At 38.3% G+C, this 20,403-nt stretch overlaps 1 protein-coding gene across 4 annotated transcripts in view; it reads right to left on the bottom strand.

Moving 5' to 3' along the window:
* ip6k1 (inositol hexakisphosphate kinase 1) overlaps nt 1-20,403 on the bottom strand; it is a 39,797-nt gene that overhangs the window by 994 nt on the left and 18,400 nt on the right. For 2 of the 4 annotated variants that reach the window (XM_059569931.1, XM_059569932.1), the window contains exons 2-5: nt 16,352-16,755; nt 5,007-5,211; nt 3,806-3,987; nt 2,512-2,687 (exon numbers count right to left, since the gene is read on the bottom strand). In XM_059569931.1, the coding sequence (XP_059425914.1) occupies nt 2,512-2,687; nt 3,806-3,987; nt 5,007-5,211; nt 16,352-16,574 (786 nt within the window). In that variant the 5' untranslated portion in view covers nt 16,575-16,755. The remainder of the gene's footprint in view (nt 1-2,511; nt 2,688-3,805; nt 3,988-5,006; nt 5,212-16,351; nt 16,756-20,403) is intronic. The other 2 variants (XM_059569933.1, XM_059569934.1) reach the window with 2 other exon arrangements.

Raw genomic sequence — 20,403 nt, 5'->3', positions numbered from 1 at the left:
ATAAAGCGCCTGTTAAATTCGTCAAGACCTGATTTTCTTTGAACCTTTCTTTCAGCCACTGAGGCTACTCAATGTAACTTCTGACAAAAAAATAACAAAAATGTTATCAAGAAGAGAGTGCAAAAAGAATCCCCCTTCCAAGCGGTCTTCACTCAGACAAGCTTTGATCCATCTATGGACAGAAATGAACTCACCCTGCTTTAGTCCCTATTGCTCACACCTCAATTTTGAAAAAGACTGAAGAAATGTTCTTCCATTCCTTTACAGGTCTATATATCGGTATCAGTCGATGTGTTTTCATTGCACCTGCAGGCTTGCATACAGCTTGTGAGAAGACTAGTTAATAGTGTGAACTGCTCCCTAAACAAACTGTGTAAAAGAAAAGTAATAAAATAAAAAGTTATTACTTTTTACTTGGTGGTTACTCCACGTGACATTTAGTTATTACAGTTTTTTTAACAGTTGCTAAGACACATTTATCAGTACTTTTTTCACTTTTTCAGCTTGGCACAGCAGTTAATTTCACATCCAAAATGCACTAAATCTACCAAAACACTTCGTAGATGCCTCACTAGCAGAGGCTGTCACCTAACAAACACACTCTGTCACTCATAAAACAAGGACCTAAGAAACACTAGCAACACTGTGGCATTACAGAACATTTTCTTTTGTAAGAGTTCTTTACAAAACAAGAATGACAGCTCTCTGCAGTTTAGAATTAACTGCAAATATAAGTTACATCCATATTTACAATAAAGTATAAAATTATTTAAAAGTTCCCGTCTTGTAAAGATGGTAATGAAACTGAAAGGCTTTATATTTGGTATATATTTCAATATGTTAATATAAAGTGCCAACTGGGTTGTAGCTTTATCGAGTTCAGGCAGTGTTTGTGTCTAAATGAGAAAAAAAAATCATGCAATTTAATAGATGTGGCCACTGAATGCCAAAGCAGTGATAAATGATCCACAGTTTTGCCACATACATGCTGTTGAGCTCACTTTGTGTGAAGAGCTTTGAAAAGTGGCCAAAGTATTGAGAAATGGGTTCTAGCAATAAAAAATAAAAAAAACCTGTCACGGCCTCTTTATTCTTTCCCTTTCTTTATTATGGACACTTATAGTATTTGTAATTTATCCGTCTGTTTGTGTACACTAACTCACCTGCTTTATTACACTTAGTGCTGATAAAAGTCAAATATTAATTGTTGGCTTCAAATCTCTTGTTATCTCCAAACACAACCATATTTTTGTCATTGATTATGTTGCATCAACTAGTGCTATGACAAAGATCATAAATGCTGTCTATTACGTGAGCAAACATCTGTCAGTGGGCTAAAAAAAATCAACTTAATGAAAGTTAATAAATGAATAAATAAAAATAGTTTTATTGTTCTTCTTGTTTCAAGAACAAAAAATACAAATGACTACCCTAAAATTAGTTTTCATGTCAATGTAAGGGATTCCTGTCCTATTTTAGTTTTCCAACTTGGGCCACCTACAACAGGCCGAGGTTAACCAACTATACTCTTAAAAATACAGCTTCCAAAAGGAGTTGTGGCAACAATGCCATAAATATACCATTTCGGACTCTCAACAGAAGGTTTCAGAGCATTTTTTTTTTTAAATAACCCCCCTTTTTTTCTAAATGTGAAGAAAATGTTAAATCTAAAGAGCCTTTTTTCCCCACTAAAAAGGGTCTTTTGTACAATACAATGGAAAGATTCTATGGATGGTTAAAGTTATTTATGGATGCCAATGAAGAACCTTTAAAGGGGTCATGAACTGACATTTTGAGGTCATTGTACTATAAAAACAACCTGCATGTTTCAGAACGCAATTTTTTCATGTTAGTCTAAAAACAGTTTTTACTAAATGCAGTCTGATATCATTCAGTCATTTATTCTTACTTATATCAGTGTTATTGTGACAAACATGCACACATTTACTAGTTCAACTTTTACCCAACTATAATGGCAGATTAAAATATGTGTAATCGAGTGCAACATTTGAAATATGATAAATGGCAACCTTTCACTGCATCTAAATTTTGTAGGCCTCGTCTGCATTTTAGCTTGCATTTTCTGGTGATTTATTAAAGGGCATACTGGCTCAAAGAACATGATTTTTACTTCATATTTTAACACTGCATTTGTAACATAAGTCATGTAATTTTGTTGACATTAGTAACTGTAATCAACTTATGTAAATTTAAAAAGTAATGCATTAAATGACTGAGTTATCAGGAAAAGAAATTAGAATACAGTAATGTGTTATACTCTGTCCACGCCTATTCAAACAAAGCGTTCTGATGAGGGGGTCAAAACAGGACAGAAAATTGCCTATTACTTCTAAGTTGTGTTTTTTGATAAAAAAATCTTGATGACATTATAAATGGACCTCAAAGAACAATACAAAAAGGCAGTTCATGATTCCCTTTAACTGTAAGAGTGTAAAACCACCAGTCATTGCAGTTGCTCCACTAAGCGTCTTGGGTTAAAGCCATACACACCTGCATGCCACACACACGCACTCCTAATGTGGCAGATGTGCTCTGCTCACACTTCTTCATCTGCCGGGCAGCTTTCTCCTCTGACGCGTCGTCACCGTGCTGCCGGGTGCCCATCTTCAAGTCCAGGATGCAGGGGTAGACGAAATGATGGACTACGTTCTCCAACAGCAGAAATTCTGGTGGAGGTTTATGGTCAAGAATCATAGACAACAGAGGAAACATACATGCACAAAGAATTTATTTTTATTTTTTTATGTATTTACATCAATGTCTGTCTGAATACTCAATTCCGATTACCTGGAATTGCCTGTGTTAGAACGGTGATAATAGTGCTGTTTTTGAAGTAATTACACTTACAGCTTTATTTTTTATAAAGGGATGCTAAATGATAGCTGAAGATTTAATTATCCCATATTTAACAAATAACAAAAACATTTGTAATTAGTCTGTGAAACATTAATCTGAGTTAAAATCACAGACAACGAAAGGTCCTCTGTGGTATTCCTAATAATCTCATAGGATGGACATTCACTTGTATTACTGGACAAAGCCATCGAAAAGAAGAGTGTGTGTTTACCATAAGACCATTAACTTTGACAAGCTTGACAATGTTATTATAATCTGCCTGTCGATGATTTCTAGCCAAAGCCTTTCATAGAAACAAAGAGTTCTCTCTTTTGAAAAGCAAACTAAATCATTTATGATTAATGAGGATTTTGGAGAAATTCCAGTTAGAGTCCTAAAAACTGCTTCCTGTTCCTGTGAATTACATATTTTAATATATACGTGCTTCATCATATTTAATCAGATGTTACAATGCTTTTGAGAAACACCCCACAACTCTATTTCATTATTTTTAGGCTCAACTGCATTTTCTGGGAAATGCAAGACCTGATGACATATGACTCACAGAACCATGAAAGCAGAAGAGTGCCTGCTAATTGTAAACAGATTTACATCATGCATGATTTTTAATGTTGATGCATGGAGTTAAGGTTAACATGAGACTGAATAACTTCTAGGATTTGGTCCTCATTTCAACCATAACTTGTGTTTTTTGTTTTCAAGTGACTTTATATTGAAGTGGGGACCTCTCTCCCATTTTATGAACCAGGCAAAATTTATTAAATACATTTTATCTGAAAATAAGACTATTGAGTCAAGTATAAATACAATTTTGCAAGCAGTTTCAAGCTATATAATATAGCTGGCTGCTTTCCAGAAAGTAAAACTGAATTTCTCCTTCAACTATACACTGTTTATGTATAAACTGTGCTGTTTTAGAGCAGGATACTGTAGAGTTTTCTGTCTTTGGAGTCAGAGCGCATGCGGCTGAGCTGTTGTTTGTGGCAGCGCAGACTCCAGGGGTTGTGGCTGATCTTCTCTGAACTCAGGCCGCTGTTGCTGTCCAACATCTGGAAGGGCACATCTGAATGCATCTGTAGGTCCAGACGAGGACTCTTCAACTCCTGCAGACTACACAGACACAGTAATAACCAACATTGCAGTGCAACTGTGCCTGTTGAGAATGTTTTGTTATTGTGAAACCCTTAAAATAAATGTATTTTATATGGGAATGTTTGGCAAATACACAAGTTTGATTCAGACAGATGTACTTGTTATGAAGCACTATTTTTGTTATTATCACAGTTCAATTTCAGTAACTTCTCACTGCTTAGCCATTAGATCCAAAGAATATATAATCTGAGCTCAGCTTGATACTGATTCAGAATTAATGTGTTTGGAAAAACAAATTCTCTGAATATTTGTTTTGCCATATTTTTTGCCATATGTTTTGCCATATATATATATATATATATATATATATAAACAAACTAAAAGTCACAAAAAACAATAAAATGACTAAGACTAAAAATTATATATATATTCAATATTATTAATAAAACTTATAAGAGTAATTTAATGTAACACTGTTTGCAACTGTATCCAACAATTAAATCAGAAAATGCAATGAAAATAAGTAGTAAAACAATGTTTAATGATCTATAGCTGGGTGCAATCAGCATAACAATGTACCAAATTTATGGAAGATTTGCCCTAAAGGCAATAGATAAATAATAATCAGAAGAGGGCCCAAAACTGAGCCTTGAGGCATACCACTAGTAATCTTAGACAACGTAACGTAAATCAGACAGCGTAATGTAAAGTAGAAGAAAATTTGCAAATAAGCAAAGCTTAACAATTTTTGTTAAAACAGTATATTCTTCCCCATATACTGTATGATAAAATGTAAAGGTGCTGAGGGGTACCCTGTGACAAATTTTTTTCTGGTCAGAAATTTTCCATTTCTTTGCTAAGGTTGATAATTGTGTTTTAATAGCAGAGCAAATGACAACAATTTCTTGATCCAAGGATCTTCAGTATGGTTATCTATTTCATACAGATTGACAGTAGCTAAGAAAATTATTCCATCTTGTCATCAGCAGTGGATTCTGTTACACTAATCACCAGAATACGGAGCAGCATTCACTCACTTGTCATTGCTGTCGCCATCGTGAGCTGGTCTGTCCTCTTTTTGCTCACTGCTGGAGCGGTAGAGGCTACGGCGAGAGTGTTTTCGGCGAGGCTGATCTCTTTCCGACAGCTCTTCATGGTCCAGCCCCTCGCTCTCTTCGTATGGATATGCCACCAGATTGATGTAGCCATCAGAGTCACCCTCAAAACACACCAGCACCACACCTACAACATCAACATTACTTAGAACTTGTGCATGCTAAGAATCCAACAAAGAAAAATGTCCAAAACATCCAACAATGTTTTTTACATTGATTTAGTTCATATGAATTGCAAATTATGACTCAAAAAATTTATTCCAGATTAAGGACTAAATTATTGTTTCAATAAATATAGATTTTACATTAATAACAATGTGTAATTTTTTGCTTCTTGTGCATTCAAGCACTTTAAATTGGTAGTTGTTTTTAAAGTCAAAAGCCACATTCATGCAATTTTATGACAAACCAACACACAATTACTGACGACAATTCATTACCAAAATATGAATAGTAAATATTATTTTAGCACTCCTCTTTTGAATGATTGATTGCATTCTGTACATTCTGTCAAGTCCAATAATTATTCCGTACCAATCCAAATTCAAGTTTCAACTTCAGGCCCATGCATTGACACACTGGTACCTGAACTTATGACAAAACTAGTTTGGGTAAAGAGAAGGTCAAAATGTATAGAATGCATGGACTATAACTTCAGAACACTAATATAATGAAGAAGATCAAACATTTGACCAGTATATGTGGTATGATTAATAAAGAAGTTCAGTCGGATGCACATGTGTGGGAAGGACAGAATAGCAGCTTGTGGGAAGGGCTGAATAACCCATCATGCATCTGTGCTAAAGCTCATTTTTAGTTCTATGATGCATCCTCAGTGATGTCAGCTTAGCAACTCGAGCTCATGAATGAAAACTGCAATGATGCTAATGAGCCAATTCGGGAAGAGCTCTGTTTAATAGTCTTCTCAGATCCACATCAGGAGCCTTGAGAAGACTTGTGCTGCACACCCGGTCTGATCTGCAGGCTACAGAGTTTCTTTCAGGCATCTGCTCAGCACGGCCTTTCATATTACACATAATTAGGTTATACGTTTTTCTATATTCTGACTGGTTTCAAAAAAGTTTTCTTTTAAAAAGAAGCATCTGATCTGTGACACCCACAAAGACTGGAGCCAGGGTGTTAAGTAAGCCAACAATTATTTTTAATTTATAAATGTTTAAAAGGAAACATTTATAAATAATTTACATTTTCCTTTACATTTAGTCATTTAGCAGATGTTTTTATCCAAAGCAACTTACAAATGAGGACAATAGAAGCAATCATAGCAACAAGAGAGCAAAAGTACAGTCGTGGCCAAAAGTTTTAAGAATTACATAAATATTGGAAATTGGAAAAGTTGCTGCTTAAGTTTTTATAATAGCAATTTGCATATACTCCAGAATGTTATGAAGAGTGATCAGATGAATTGCATAGTCCTTCTTTGCCATGAAAATGAACTTAATCCCAAAAAAACCTTTCCACTGCATTTCATTGCTGCATTAAAGGACCTGCTGAGATCATTTCAGTAATCGTCTTGTTAACTCAGGTGAGAATGTTGACGAGCACAAGGCTGGAGATCATTATGTCAGGCTGATTGGGTTAGAATGGCAGACTTGACATGTTAAAAGGAAGGTGATGCTTGAAATCATTGTTCTTCCATTGTTAACCATGGTGACCTGCAAAGAAACGCGTGCAGCCATCATTGCGTTGCATAAAAATGGCTTCACAGGCAAGGATATTGTGGCTACTAAGATTGCACCTAAATCAACAATTTATAGGATCATCAAGAACTTCAAGGAAAGAGGTTCAATTCTTGTAAAGAAGGCTTCAGGGTGTCCAAGAAAGTCCAGCAAGCGCCAGGATGGTCTCCTAAAGAGGATTCAGCTGCGGGATCGGAGTGCCACCAGTGCAGAGCTTGCTCAGGAATGGCAGCAGGCAGGTGTGAGCGCATCTGCACGCACAGTGAGGCGAAGACTTTTGGAAGATGGCCTGGTGTCAAGAAGGGCAGCAAAGAAGCCACTTCTCTCCAAAAAAAACATCAGGGACAGATTGATCTTCTGCAGAAAGCATAGTGAATGGACTGCTGAGGACTGGGGCAAAGTCATATTCTCCAATGAAGCCCCTTTCCGATTGTTTGGGGCATCTGGAAAAAGGCTTGTCCGGAGAAGAAAAGGTGAGCGCTACCATCAGTCCTGTGTCATGCCAACAGTAAAGCATCCTGACACCATTCATGTGTGGGGTTGCTTCTCATCCAAGGGAGTGGGCTCACTCACAATTCTGCCCAAAAACACAGCCATGAATAAAGAATGGTACCAAAACACCCTCCAACAGCAACTTCTTCCAACAATCCAACAACAGTTCGATGAAGAACAATGCATTTTCCAGCACGATGGAGCACCGTGCCATAAGTCAAAAGTGATAACTAAGTGGCTCGGGGACCAGAATGTTGAAATTTCGGGTGGACAAACAAAAACCCACTAATTCTGGCAAACTCCAAGAAGTGATTATGAAAGAATGGGTTGCTATCAGTCAGGGTTTGGCCCAGAAGTTGATTGAGAGCATAACCAGTCGAATTGCAGAGGTCTTGAAAAAGAAGGGCCAACACTGCAAATACTGACTCTTTGCATAAATGTCATGTAATTGTCGATAAAAGCCTTTGAAACGTATGAAGTGCTTGTAATTATATTTCAGTACATCACAGAAATAACTGAAACTAAGATCTGAAAGCAGTTTAGCAGCAAACTTATTGAAAACTAATATTTATGTAATTCTCAAAACTTTTGGCCACGACTGTACACAAGTGCTGTGACAAATCTCTGTTAGTCTAATACAGTAAAAAACAAATAAATAATAACAATTAGACCAAAACAAATGGAATAGAATAGAAAAGAATAGAATAGGTAAATGCTAGTATTAATTGGTCAGGTACTACAATGTTGTCAGTTAAGACAGCCACAGACAGATATTATGCCATGGCAGAAGATACAATATTAGAATATGTTAATGCAGAAAAAAACAGATAGATGGACAAGTACTTGTAAACAATTAAAGACCAGCTCAACAGGGAATAAAACCTATGGAAGGACATCATGAATGAGGTATTAGGAAGATTAGAGTGGATCATTTTAAATAGATCTCTCTGATTAACTGAAAGCTAATTTATGCAATGGAGAAAACGTGGACAGAATCACAGAATTTGGTGAATTTTAATCATAAGTAAAAAGACTGCTATTTAAATTTAAAGTCTGCATGTTCTGTATTTCTCAGTGTATGAGCGGCACATTTTTCGTTTACTTCACATACTCAAGTATGCTTGATGTTTGTAATGTTTTTCGTGTCTGCTGTCTCACTAAATGAACACCCAAACTTCATCTCCAGAGCTGCTCTGAGTCACTTCACCAGCATTTCATCATTTCATTTGATTAAACTATTGTCAGATACACACAGAATCTCAATGGTCCTCACTACAACTCACCAAAATGAAGGTCTGGTTCATCTTGAAGAAATTATAACAGAAATATATACTTTTGCACTTCTATATATAATAATAACATATTAAAACTTTATTTTTAAGGAGTATCACACATTTAATTCATATTTTAACTTTATCTATTGATTTCATTACATTGTAAAATATTAAATACACTGCATTATTTACATGCCTTAATTTGATTATCACATGACAATAAATTGTATTAAATTATAAATCCAGAAAAATTAAGAGACAAGATAGAAACTATGAAAAAGTTAGTTCATAAGGTATAAGGTTTAAAAATAAAAATATTTTATTGTAACTTTTGAATTATTATGAATTTTAAATAAATTGCTAAAAAGATGAATAAAATGTAATTAAAAAATAAAATAAAACACAGGGCCCTAATTGCAGCTGCAAAACACTAGTTTTAAAACATTACATGGATTTCAGCATTGATGATCATAATTATACAGTAAGTCACAATAAAAAACAATCTGACTAAATTAATAATGCGCACACGGATTTATTCAATAAAACAAGGGCCACTCTTACTGCTTTAGAAGATGAATGCTTTGTGCAAACTGTAGAATTGAAATAATTGGAAGCATATTTCCTTTTTTTTTAGGTGATGATTTTGCCAGCTCTAAAACTTTTGAAACATTTCTAACACCAATCTTTAGTGTTTGTGCTCATCCTACTCTGTTGACATTTGAAAACAATGCCATGTGATTCATAAGGACAGGGCTATTTATAATCCTTGCTGTGACTAAATGAGAAAAAATAACAAGCTTCAATGTTACTCTAGCAAAGCCTGAAATAGTCAGTGGAAGTTAAAGATGTCCGGCATGCATTTAGCCCCTTCAAAACTCACAGGGAGAAGCGGTTCATATGGAAGGCATGCTGTGAATCTAGAACGTGAGATGTTTTCGGGGGTGGTGAGGGTGAACACAGGACAGATGCAAAAATACATGAGTGTCACAAATACAAATTCCACTGAAGACAAATAATAGCAGCTCACACTGCCAGTTATGGGCGGCCTGAACTATGCTATATGAACTGAGCCTTATTATAAGAATGCAGACCTATTTTAGGACAAAATTTTTCCACATCATCACATATCTCAGAATGTCAATGTAATCTTGTAAGCATCGAGGAAAAAAAAACAAAACAAACAATTCAGGTCCCAAAATAAATACAGCATGGAGGAACATTTACCAATTCTTTTAACTGCTGTATCTGTTGTTTTTTCTTACAGTCATAATACAAAGATAAGAAAGATGCAGGTATGTGAGGTATGGTGAATATTAAGAGATTTTGTAATTCGAGGGGGTCATTTTTGAAGTGTGTATATAAAATAATAAGTGACAAGGGCAAATATTCCCTCGTAGGGCTGGGCAATATGACCAAAAGATTTAAATAATCAATTGATTCATTTAATCCATCATTTAAAATGTAATCAAATTAAAATATAACAATTACATTTACAACAAAACATTGCATTTTATTTTTTGTCAAATAAGAATGTATAAATTAAAACATGGATGAAAAAATATCTTGGTTGCATGATATTTCTTAAAAATAATTATATTATTACCTATTTCTTAGTGAACTAGGCCTACATTTTAGTATACAACAGTTATAAGCTATTTCTGTCATAATTTGTTTAAGTTACGCCTGTAAAATGAATCCATAGAACTCTGTAATGTAAAAAGCATATCATCATCAACATTAATTTTATTGTGATCTCGATATGATATGGTGCATCACCCAGCCCTAATCTCTTATAGATGGTTTCAATGGCAGTAGCATAAACAAACGTTACTTTTATGGCCCTAACTTAACCTCCGGTAGACTTCCAAATACAGTCAATAACAACATCTTGAGTAAATCTTGAGTAGATTATTTTTGATAACAAGCAAAATATGTTTGCGGCATAAATCAGATAGTCTTACTGAAAATACCAATTAATTCTCTGCCAGCAGGAGGTGCTTTAAATCTAGGTTACGTATGTAACCCTTGTTCCCTGAAGGAGGAAACGAAGATGTTACGTCAGAATAGACTGGTGAATGGGGTCTTGCCTAAGAGCCCAATCACCTTCGAGTAGTTACAAAATGAGCCAATGGTATTCTGAGTACCTTAGTCTGTGGAATTTGCATCGCAAGCTCCACCCCGCTGTGTGGGAGCAGTGCGAGCAACGTGCATTCAAGTCTTCACTGAGGAGACGAGCCAAGTGACCCCGCCGGGGTTATATACATAACCTAGATGTTCCCTTTCAGACATGCTCTGTGTTACGTCAGAATAGACTGACGAATGGGGTCCCTAGTAACTCCAGTGACCTGCATAAGTGAAAGCACCTTGTTGTGAGGGCAGCCCGAGCGAAGGGCTATACCTAACACAGGATGCACTAGGTAGCATTTTCCAGCTGGAAGTATGCTAACAGGTTGCCTGCTCATAGGAGGTCTTACAAATTGCCAAAGAGGGGAATCACAACACATGGAGGCACCTAGTCCAACAAAGGGGCAGGGCATGCACACAAGTGCTGGACACCAATGGTGCTGGAGGAACCCAGGATTCTGAACTGTGGAACTCACCTGAGAGGAATAGCGCATGCATCCAGTCCATGGAGTGGAATGGCACAGCAAGCCTTTCCCTTCTGCTGGCCTCCGTAACAAACAAAGAGCTGGTCTGAGGTCCTAAAGCACTGAGTTCTGTCTACATAAGTGCGGAGCGCACGTACTGGACAAAGCAGCACTAGGGCCGGGTCGGCCTCCTCCAGGAGCAGTGCTTTCAAAGTTCACCACCTGACCTCTAAAAGGAGTGGTGGAAACTTTGGGCACATATCCAGGCTGGGATCTCAAAATAATGTGAGAATTGGCTGACCTGAATACCAGACACACTTCATCGGCTGAAAATGAGGGATGAGACTGATGCTGTTATAGCAAGTTGGCTACCTGTGCTCGCACAACTTTACTCGAGATTGAGCTAGAATCATCCAGTCATCGAGGTAGTTGAGGATACAGACACCTTGCTCCCTGAGAGGAGCCAGAGCACAGGGCCAACCCGAACGGGAGAACTTTGTACTTATATGCTTCTCCCTTGAAAGCAATCTGAAGAAACGGTCTGTGTCAAGACACCTAGAGCACTAGAGGACTTCTATAGCCCTGAATGTCAGCGGAGACCAGGACAACTAGATGAGCACCAGAGACAGATCCACAGTCAAAACCTTGTCTCCTAGTTGGGCCATCGGTACAAGACCACAGGAAACAAATGATTCTTCTGCACATCTGACTTTGCTGCAACCTGGAATTGAACTGCTGGTTTCGTCTGGTCAGAGGAGAACTGGCCCCAAAACTGAGTCCCAAGTTTTTTTCTCCATTCTGTCATCGATGGAGTTTTGGTTCCATGTCGCTGTCATCTCTGACTTGCTTAGTTGGGGACACTTAATTACCATTTTTTACCAGCATTCTTTGACTTGATTGAACAGATCATATTTAAACTGAACTGAGCTGCGTGATGACATCACTGAATTCCCTTTTGCTTTATTGACACACTATTTTCCTTATTTAATGGTGTTTAGTTGCTTCGTTACAATCTATATTTTTAAAAGCGCTATATAAATAAAGATGACTTGACTTGCTCTAAAAGCACTCCTAGCAGAAGATGTGCTCGGCTCCGTAGCTTGCGATGCAAATTCCACAGACCAAGGTACTCAGCGTACCATTGGCTAATTTTGTTACCACTCGAAGGTGATTGGGACGTCAGGGGAAACCCCATTTATCAGTCTATTCTGACGTAAAGTTGAATGTGACCGACTGAAAGGGAAACATAGCTGACTCAGTGATTTAAGCTAGTTTAATGCCAAACAGGAGAAAGACTGTGCAACGAGGTTTTACAATATACACATAGCCATCATTTACCATATAGTTAGGTTTTTATCATGGTTTCGGTTTTCCTTCTCTTCCTCCCCCTCCTCTGCTGGTTATTTTGCCACACTCACTCACCTCTTCAGCTGTTCCTCATTATCTCTCCTCTGTCTCGCTAATAGATTCACACCTGTTCTCTCTTTTCCTTAATCATCCTGGCTATTTCTTGTTCCCTGTGTGTGCTTTCTGTTTGATTATTTCGTTTGCTGTACATGCAGCAGCTTCACAGCCATCCCTGCCCTGCCCTGCCCTGCCCTGTCTTGTCTTGTCTTGTCCTGTCGTGTCGGATCCTACCCTGCCTCTCATACTTCAGTCACAGGTCAGATCTAACAGTGTCTTAAATTAACCTGCTGCTCTGCTCTCTGTCCAGCCCTGCTGGTGCTGACGAGTACATTGGACAGTGACCATACCCGACCACCTGAGATTATCTAGAGTGCGGAAAGGAGGTCCGCGAGACACCAATCTCCGCACATAGCCCGAGTGCCGGCCCGACCCCTCTGTTGCTGATTATAGAAAAGACTTTGTGTTTACCTTTTGGGTGCCGGATCCTCGGCTGCTTTTGTTGGCTTTACCGAAGGCTGGTTATTTTGATAAGCTACTCAATTAAAGCAGTTTCCTTTGCATTATCGCTCTTGGGTCCTCATCTTTCCGCATCACATTATCACGATTTAAATGTATGCTACTATGGAAGACCAATGCTTAAGTAAAAAAAAAAAACAACTAAATAAATTTTACCATATGTGACGCGATCTGGGAAAACCCCTTTGGATGTAAGGCTGGGATGTCGAAAAATAGGTTGAATGTAAATTTTTTTTGTAAAAATAAGGTTTTCATTAAATTATTTTTCTATAACATCTGGTTTATCATCTATGAAAATATCTTGGCAAAATTCACTTGTTTAGTGCAAAAAATTGTGATTTATTGCAGCAAGCAGACTGTCTTTCTCTTATAAACCACGTCACATATATAATAAAGGCACATTTCCCATCAGTCCTGTGTAAACGAGGGCACGCGGTTTTTAATTTATTTATATCGTGAGATGACGGAGCACAAGAACACAACACAGTCTAAAGTAGATGCTCACTTAAATGATCTTGCTCGTTTCAAACTGCTCAATTTTGGTAATGTCAGTGCCCTAAACGAAGTTATAATGGACTATTTTACATCCAGTGATGAAGGATCGGATGATGAAGCTAATAAAAAGGAGGAGTCCGATGACAGTTATATGCACAGGTGCGTTGCGCTAACTTTTCTAAATGTAAACTACAAGGTACACTATCCGTGTGTCACGATCATTAGATGGAGTGCTATCACCGTGCTATCTAAACATTCAAGGGGTGATCAAAAGTTCAGAGGCTATGCCCATGAAAAACAACGCACACTGTCCTCTTAATGTTAGTCTGCTTGTGTAATGATGCAGTATAGTGCTACTGACAGACAGCTCTCAGTAAACCCGTAAAGTGAAAGTGAAACCAGTCTCACTTTAAACTTTAATTCCATACCTGAAAATCATAGCTATGATCCAACTTAATTTTTTGTTATGTTCAAACTATGGATATTACAGATTACAGATGTTACTGATTTAGATAATGAACAAAGATTCAGCTCTGCATCCTAACTCAAGCTACTATTGAATGTGCATTTCTAAGACAACACAAAACTGATATTATTATTAATTTTATCAGGCAACCCAAACCTGTTTCTTGATTTGAAACAATAACACTCATTAGGACATGCAGAAACTAAGAAATACATTTTTCTATTTAGATATTTATTTTGTCAAGGAAAATTATTGGACTGGTTTCTACAGCTTTCACTTTGTAGCAAAAATCTGGCTTTAAACTTAAAAGAAATAAAGATTCAACATTATTGTGATAATTATAGATATAGACTGATATTTTTGGCCATATCGCCCAGTCCAACTGGAAGTTAATTTGGTGAAAGTGAAAGTCATGACATTTACCATACTTGGAATTGGTTCTCTGCATTTAACCCATCCACATGCACACACACAGCAGTAAGAAGTGAACACACCGTGAACACACACACAAAGCCGTGGGCAGCTATATCCAGCACCCAGGGAGCAACTGGGGGTTTACTGCCTTGCTCAAGGTACTTCAGTCATGGGTATTGAGGGGGGAAGAGAGTGCTGTTCATTAACCCCACCACAAACTCCTGCCAGCACCGAGACTCAAACCTGTGACCTTCAGGTTACAAGTCCAACTCTCTAACTATTAGGCCACAGCTGCCTACTTAGGGGCAGGTGCGTGCACCAGATGAAACCGTCTATAATGGGAAAAAGCTGCTGTGACTTAAATCAAATTAATGCATTTAGCAGACGCTTTTATCCAAAGCAACTTACAGTGCAGTCAGGCAGTTTTCAGTTTTTAGCTAACATGTGCTCCCTGGGGATTGAACCCACGACCTTGCGCTGCTAACACAATGCTCAACCACTTGAGCCACAGGAACATTGACTTAACCTTCAACACAGAATATGAAGAATATGGGTAAAGAATATGAAGAAAAACAATGTGGGTGACGTTCCAGGGCTTCAACAAAGGGCTTTGCCAAGATTATATCGGGGCCTTCACATATGACAGCATTTTTTGTTTGTAGATTTGTACAAATTTCCCACACTATTGGTTTGCCAGACAGTATCTGAATTACAGCGCCACACTGGTCAAACCATGGGTTGTCCCAAGTTTGACATACATGAGTCATTGTGCATTGGTCGTCGAGTTTTCAACATATAGCAGTTGTATCTCAGCTAAATTTTATCCCATCCCTAACATACATCAATGGAAAGCTTATTTATTCAGCTTTCAGATGATATATACATTTACATCAAATTAATTGACCCTTATGACTGGTTTTGAGGTCCAGGGTCACATATGAGATCAAATGACTGTTCAACAACAAAAATATCTCTAAAAATAATTAATTGTCGATGTTGTTGATAATGTCGACTAATCGTTTCAGCCCAAATGTGATCTGAGATAGGACTTGTGAAGCTGGACATCTCGAAAGAAGCACTGGAGCAGCTGGCTTCCATCAGTCTCTGGACTCTGGCTTTCCTCTGACATGACACTGATGTCATAACATCTGTCTTCACAGCACCTGCTCTTCAGGGCTCTGTTTTGTGTCACTACATCAGAGCAACTATACCGTGATAATGTCTCCCATGACAGTTCACATCCTGTCTCAGACTAAGTTATGTGCAGAAGACAGACCTTGCCATCTGATAACAAACAGGCATTATGATGAATAAGTGAGAACAGAGCTGTGTCATAGAGCTGTTCATGACATACACAACATGAACATAAGGATGACAAAACGAAAAATGAGAAGACGGAACTGTTTGACGGACCATCGTTGCGCATCGGTCATCCCAAGCTTGACATACAGCATCATTGTGCATCAGTCGGCCCTAGTTCGACTTGTAGCGTCATTGCACATAGGTCACACAAGCTAAACATATAGCGTTGTTGTGCATCGGTCATCCCAAGTTAGACATATTGCATCATTTCCCATCGGCCGTCCCAGGTTCGACATATAGTGTCGTTCCACATCGGTTGTCCAAAGTTCGACATATAGCGTAATTTTGCACCAGCTGTCCCAATTTGACATATAGCGTTGTTGTGCATCAGACCTTTTTCAGATCCCATCCCTCCTCTCTCCTGCTTCGCTTCCTGTCTACTGACTGTCCTATTGAAATAAAACTAATAAATGCCAAAAATAAATCTTAAAAAAAACACTGGTTTTGGAATGAATCCACCATCTTGACACATTAAGTTATGTATTACCAGAATCTTTTTTAGACCACGAGTCACCTTAAAAAGAGTGCAATGCATCCAGATCATCCATCTTACCTTTGTATTCGGGGGTGAATTCCTTCATCTCTGGCGGCAGGGACTCGTAAAAGCGCTGCTCGCGGCTTATGAGCGGTTTGCAGACGGTGTGGTCGTCGTAACGCATCATGCTGGTGTGGCCGCCCACCTGGTGAATGAACGGCTCCAGGGAGACCCCTGCACGGCTGTCCTGCCCCTGGCTGGCGCTGTGCTTGCCCGCCTCCATAGTGTGCGGGACACACATGGCGTTGGAGGGCCGCGTGGAGCTGGGGGCATGGGCTCGGGTACGCAGGCCTGGCGAGCGCGGGGTGCACGGGGGCGGCTGAGAGCGCACGCTGCCGCCTGGAGGGGGAGGAGCCAGCACGCTGAGCGCTGGGATGATCAAGAGCGCTGGGAGCGCTGGGAAGGATCCTTAATGCTGTCTTCTAGAGGAAAAGGAGGAAGATCGCAGTTTAGAAAACTGTCATTTTAAATTGCAATAATATTTCCATTTCCATTTCCAGAATCCATTTACAATGTCTTTATTAACTTTTTGAAGCTCCAACATTTCTGGTGAAAGGAAGGGCAGACAATTTTAATATTTTGAATAACTGTTTTAAAGATGTACAAAAGTTTAATGAGTTTGGAAGGGATATAAGGGTACGGTTGAGGTAGTTAAAAATACATTTTGGGGGATTTTTTTTCAACATAAATAGCAATTGTTACAAACTACATACAAATAGTTTATGGCAAAATTACCTGTTATCAATCAAGTAATCAATTAATGACTCAATCAGTTACAGTTTTTTCACAAAATGAACACAACAAGAACATTAAAATCCTATTTAAAGGTTCCAATGCGCCAATACAAAAACATGAAATATAAAAATTAAACTAAAAATTCATTTAAAGAATACTACAAAAACTGCATTAAAAAAATGTTCCTTACAAAAAGTTGCAAAGCAAGTTTTTTGAAGTACAAAGAAAAAAAACAAAAACAAAGAAACACAGCAAGTGGTAGGTTTATTAGTCGTCTTCAATGTGCTCAATGAGCTCTGTGCTCTTATGAAAACACCTAACATTATTATAATCGGTGAAGCGGTCTACACTGCCTACTCTTATTTACACAGTTTGTTGAACACTTTTGGCCCTTTTACACTGCGTGGTATGACTCGGCTTAGCACAGCTCACTCAGTATGGCACGGCACGACATTCAGTGGTGTATAAAGTACCTGAAAGTCCTGAATAATCCTACACGTCCGCTGCATTCTCAAAACCTAGAATATCAAAATCAACTGCAGGCGGCAGATCCTTTTTCTATTTGGCGCCTAAACTCTGGATAACCTACCTAACATTGTTCGGGAGGCAGACACACTCTTGCAGTTTAAATCTAGATTAAAGACCCATCTCTTTAACCTGGCATACACATAACACAATAATATGCTTTTAATATCCAAATCCGTTAAAGGATTTTTAGGCTGCATTAATTAGGTAAACCGGAACCGGAAACACTTCCCATAACACCCTATGTACTTGCTACCTCATTAGAAGAATGGCATCTACGCTAATATTTGTCTGTTTCTCTCTTGTTCCGAGGTCACCGTGGCCACCAGATCCAATCTCTATCCAGATCAGAGGGTCACTGCAGTCACCCGGATCCAGTACGTATCCAGACCAGATGGTGGATCAGCACCTAGAAAGGACCTCTACATCCCTGAAAGACAGCGGAGACCAGGACAACTAGAGCCCCAGATACAGATCCCCTGTAAAGACCTTGTCTCAGAGGAGCACCAGGACAATACCACAGGAAACAGATGATTCTTCTGCACAATCTGACTTTGCTGCAGCCTGGAATTTAACTACTGGTTTCGTCTGGTCAGAGGAGAACTGGCCCCCCAACTGAGCCTGGTTTCTCCAAAGGTTTTTTCTCCATTCTGTCACCGATGGAGTTTCGGTTCCTTGCCGCTGTCGCCTCTGGCTTGCTTAGTTGGGGTCACTTCATCTACAGCGATATCATTGACTTGATTGCAAATGATTGCACAGACACTTTGCACAGACACATTTAAACTGAACATAAATGACATCACTGAATTCAATGATGAACTGCCTTTAACTGTCATTTTGCATTATTTACACACTGTTTTCCTAATGAATTTAGTTCAGTTGCTTTGACACAATGTGTTTTGTAGCGCTATATAAATAAAGGTGAGTTGACTTGACTTGTGTTAATGAGTGAATCAAACTGAATAATTTATTCAAACGATTCGTTCAAAAAGCTGATTCATTCAATAAGCAAACACTGTCCATTGATCAGAGACCCAAAACAGTGCTGTGATCATTCTTTGGAACAATTTTCGTTGGCAAAATTGAGCAAAAACAAGCAATATTATGTCTAAAATGTAAGTCACTTATTGTTTTACTGAACTTGTATAAAATGATTATGAAATGTGTTCATGCATCTGCAAAAAAAAACAGTGTGTGATATAGATTAAGTTAACTAGGCCTACATTAAATTATACAAATATTTTATAAATTTTTGCTTTCTACAATTTAGAATGCCTGGAATATTGAGTTTTAATAGACTAATATATTAATGTGCATGCACTGTGTGTGATTTGGTGATATAGCCTACTTGATAATGTCAGACTTCACATCATTACAACAACACGGGGAAAATGAAATCATCCGCAGTTGTGTGCGGCACGTACTTGTTTGCACTCAAGCAGAGGTGTGTTTTTTTAGGAGTCTAACTTGCAAACGCCAGACCACTGATTTGTCAAACCTGCTTTCCTTGTGTTCTTCTGACTATTTTGTAGTAAGTAATGAATATACTCGGGGAAAATGTATTGGAGTAAAAGTATACATTTTAATTAGGAAATGAAGTGGAGTAAAAGTTGTCTAAAATATAAAAACTCAAGTAAAGTACAGATACTTAAAAAATACTTAGCGGTTCTGTTGTGTTTGTGTTGCAAGTTCAGTAACGCAGGTAGTTACGATTCTCTCTGGCCAATCCGTGATCAACAGTTTACACTGTCATTTTGGTAAAGGTATGTTTCATTTTGAACCTCAACCGAGGAGGTACTAAAAAAAGTACCAGGTACTATACCCAGTGGAAAACACCCCAAAAGTGAACCGTACCGAGCCGTACCATGCTGTACCATGCAGTGGAAAAGGCCCATTTGTTGCTTATAATGAAAGGATTGATGAGGGTGTGGAAGAGTCAGTGATGTGCACTTAATGAAAAACAGCATTTAGAGTGGTTCCGAGTGGATTCTGACTGGGTTCAACACCTCTGATTTGTGACTGCGTTCACACTCAACAGACACATCTATAATGGGCTACAATGCTCAATGCTGCAATAACATGCTGTAAATTCACAGAAAAAAGGGAATGAAAAGGGTTTGCTCAAAAACAAAACTTTTAATATTATTACTATATTTCATCAGAATTATCTTGTTGTTAATATACGGTTTTGCCCAGCCTAACTTGAGAGCGACTAAATGACAGAACTTTCATTTTTGATTGAACAGTTTAATAGACAGAATATAACAGCATAAACTGCCTGTATATTAATTAAATTGCACACCAGCTGAACAAAACAAACAGAGGTTTATGACCTTCCATTACTGCATATCCAGGCATTTACAGAATGCTATGCAGCCCTAGAAATACAGCTGGCATCTGCTAATCTCAGAGCCTTTATTACATTAGCCTGAGTCCCATCAGCTCAATGACACACGGAGCGGCACCCATCTCTAACAATGTCTTCAATCTAATCCTTGTTTTACCCAACACACGCATTCGGCTCTCATCAACTATTACAAAAACAGACAAATGAGTGTTTACATGCCCTCAAAATTGAAGTTGTCTTTGAAGTCTTGGTGCAATGAGTCTGATGCCTCAGGAAGGCTTAGCTCCCATCGACTGCTTCATTCCGGTTAAAAGATCCTTAATTGAAGTACTGATCCAGCAGTGCCTAAACATGCATTCCAGGCATTCGTTATAAAGCCCCGCTGGACAAGTCTAACTGTGAATTCCCACTGTCAGCTTAAACTGCTCTATCGTTTTAAGTAAATGTGCTCACACCTGCTAGA

The sequence above is a fragment of the Carassius carassius genome, chromosome 16, assembly GCF_963082965.1.
Source record: "Carassius carassius chromosome 16, fCarCar2.1, whole genome shotgun sequence".
In the NCBI taxonomy this organism is placed as follows: domain Eukaryota; kingdom Metazoa; phylum Chordata; class Actinopteri; order Cypriniformes; family Cyprinidae; genus Carassius; species Carassius carassius.
The sequence above is the reverse complement of the archived record's forward strand: the minus strand, read 5'-3'. Positions and strand labels throughout refer to the sequence as shown.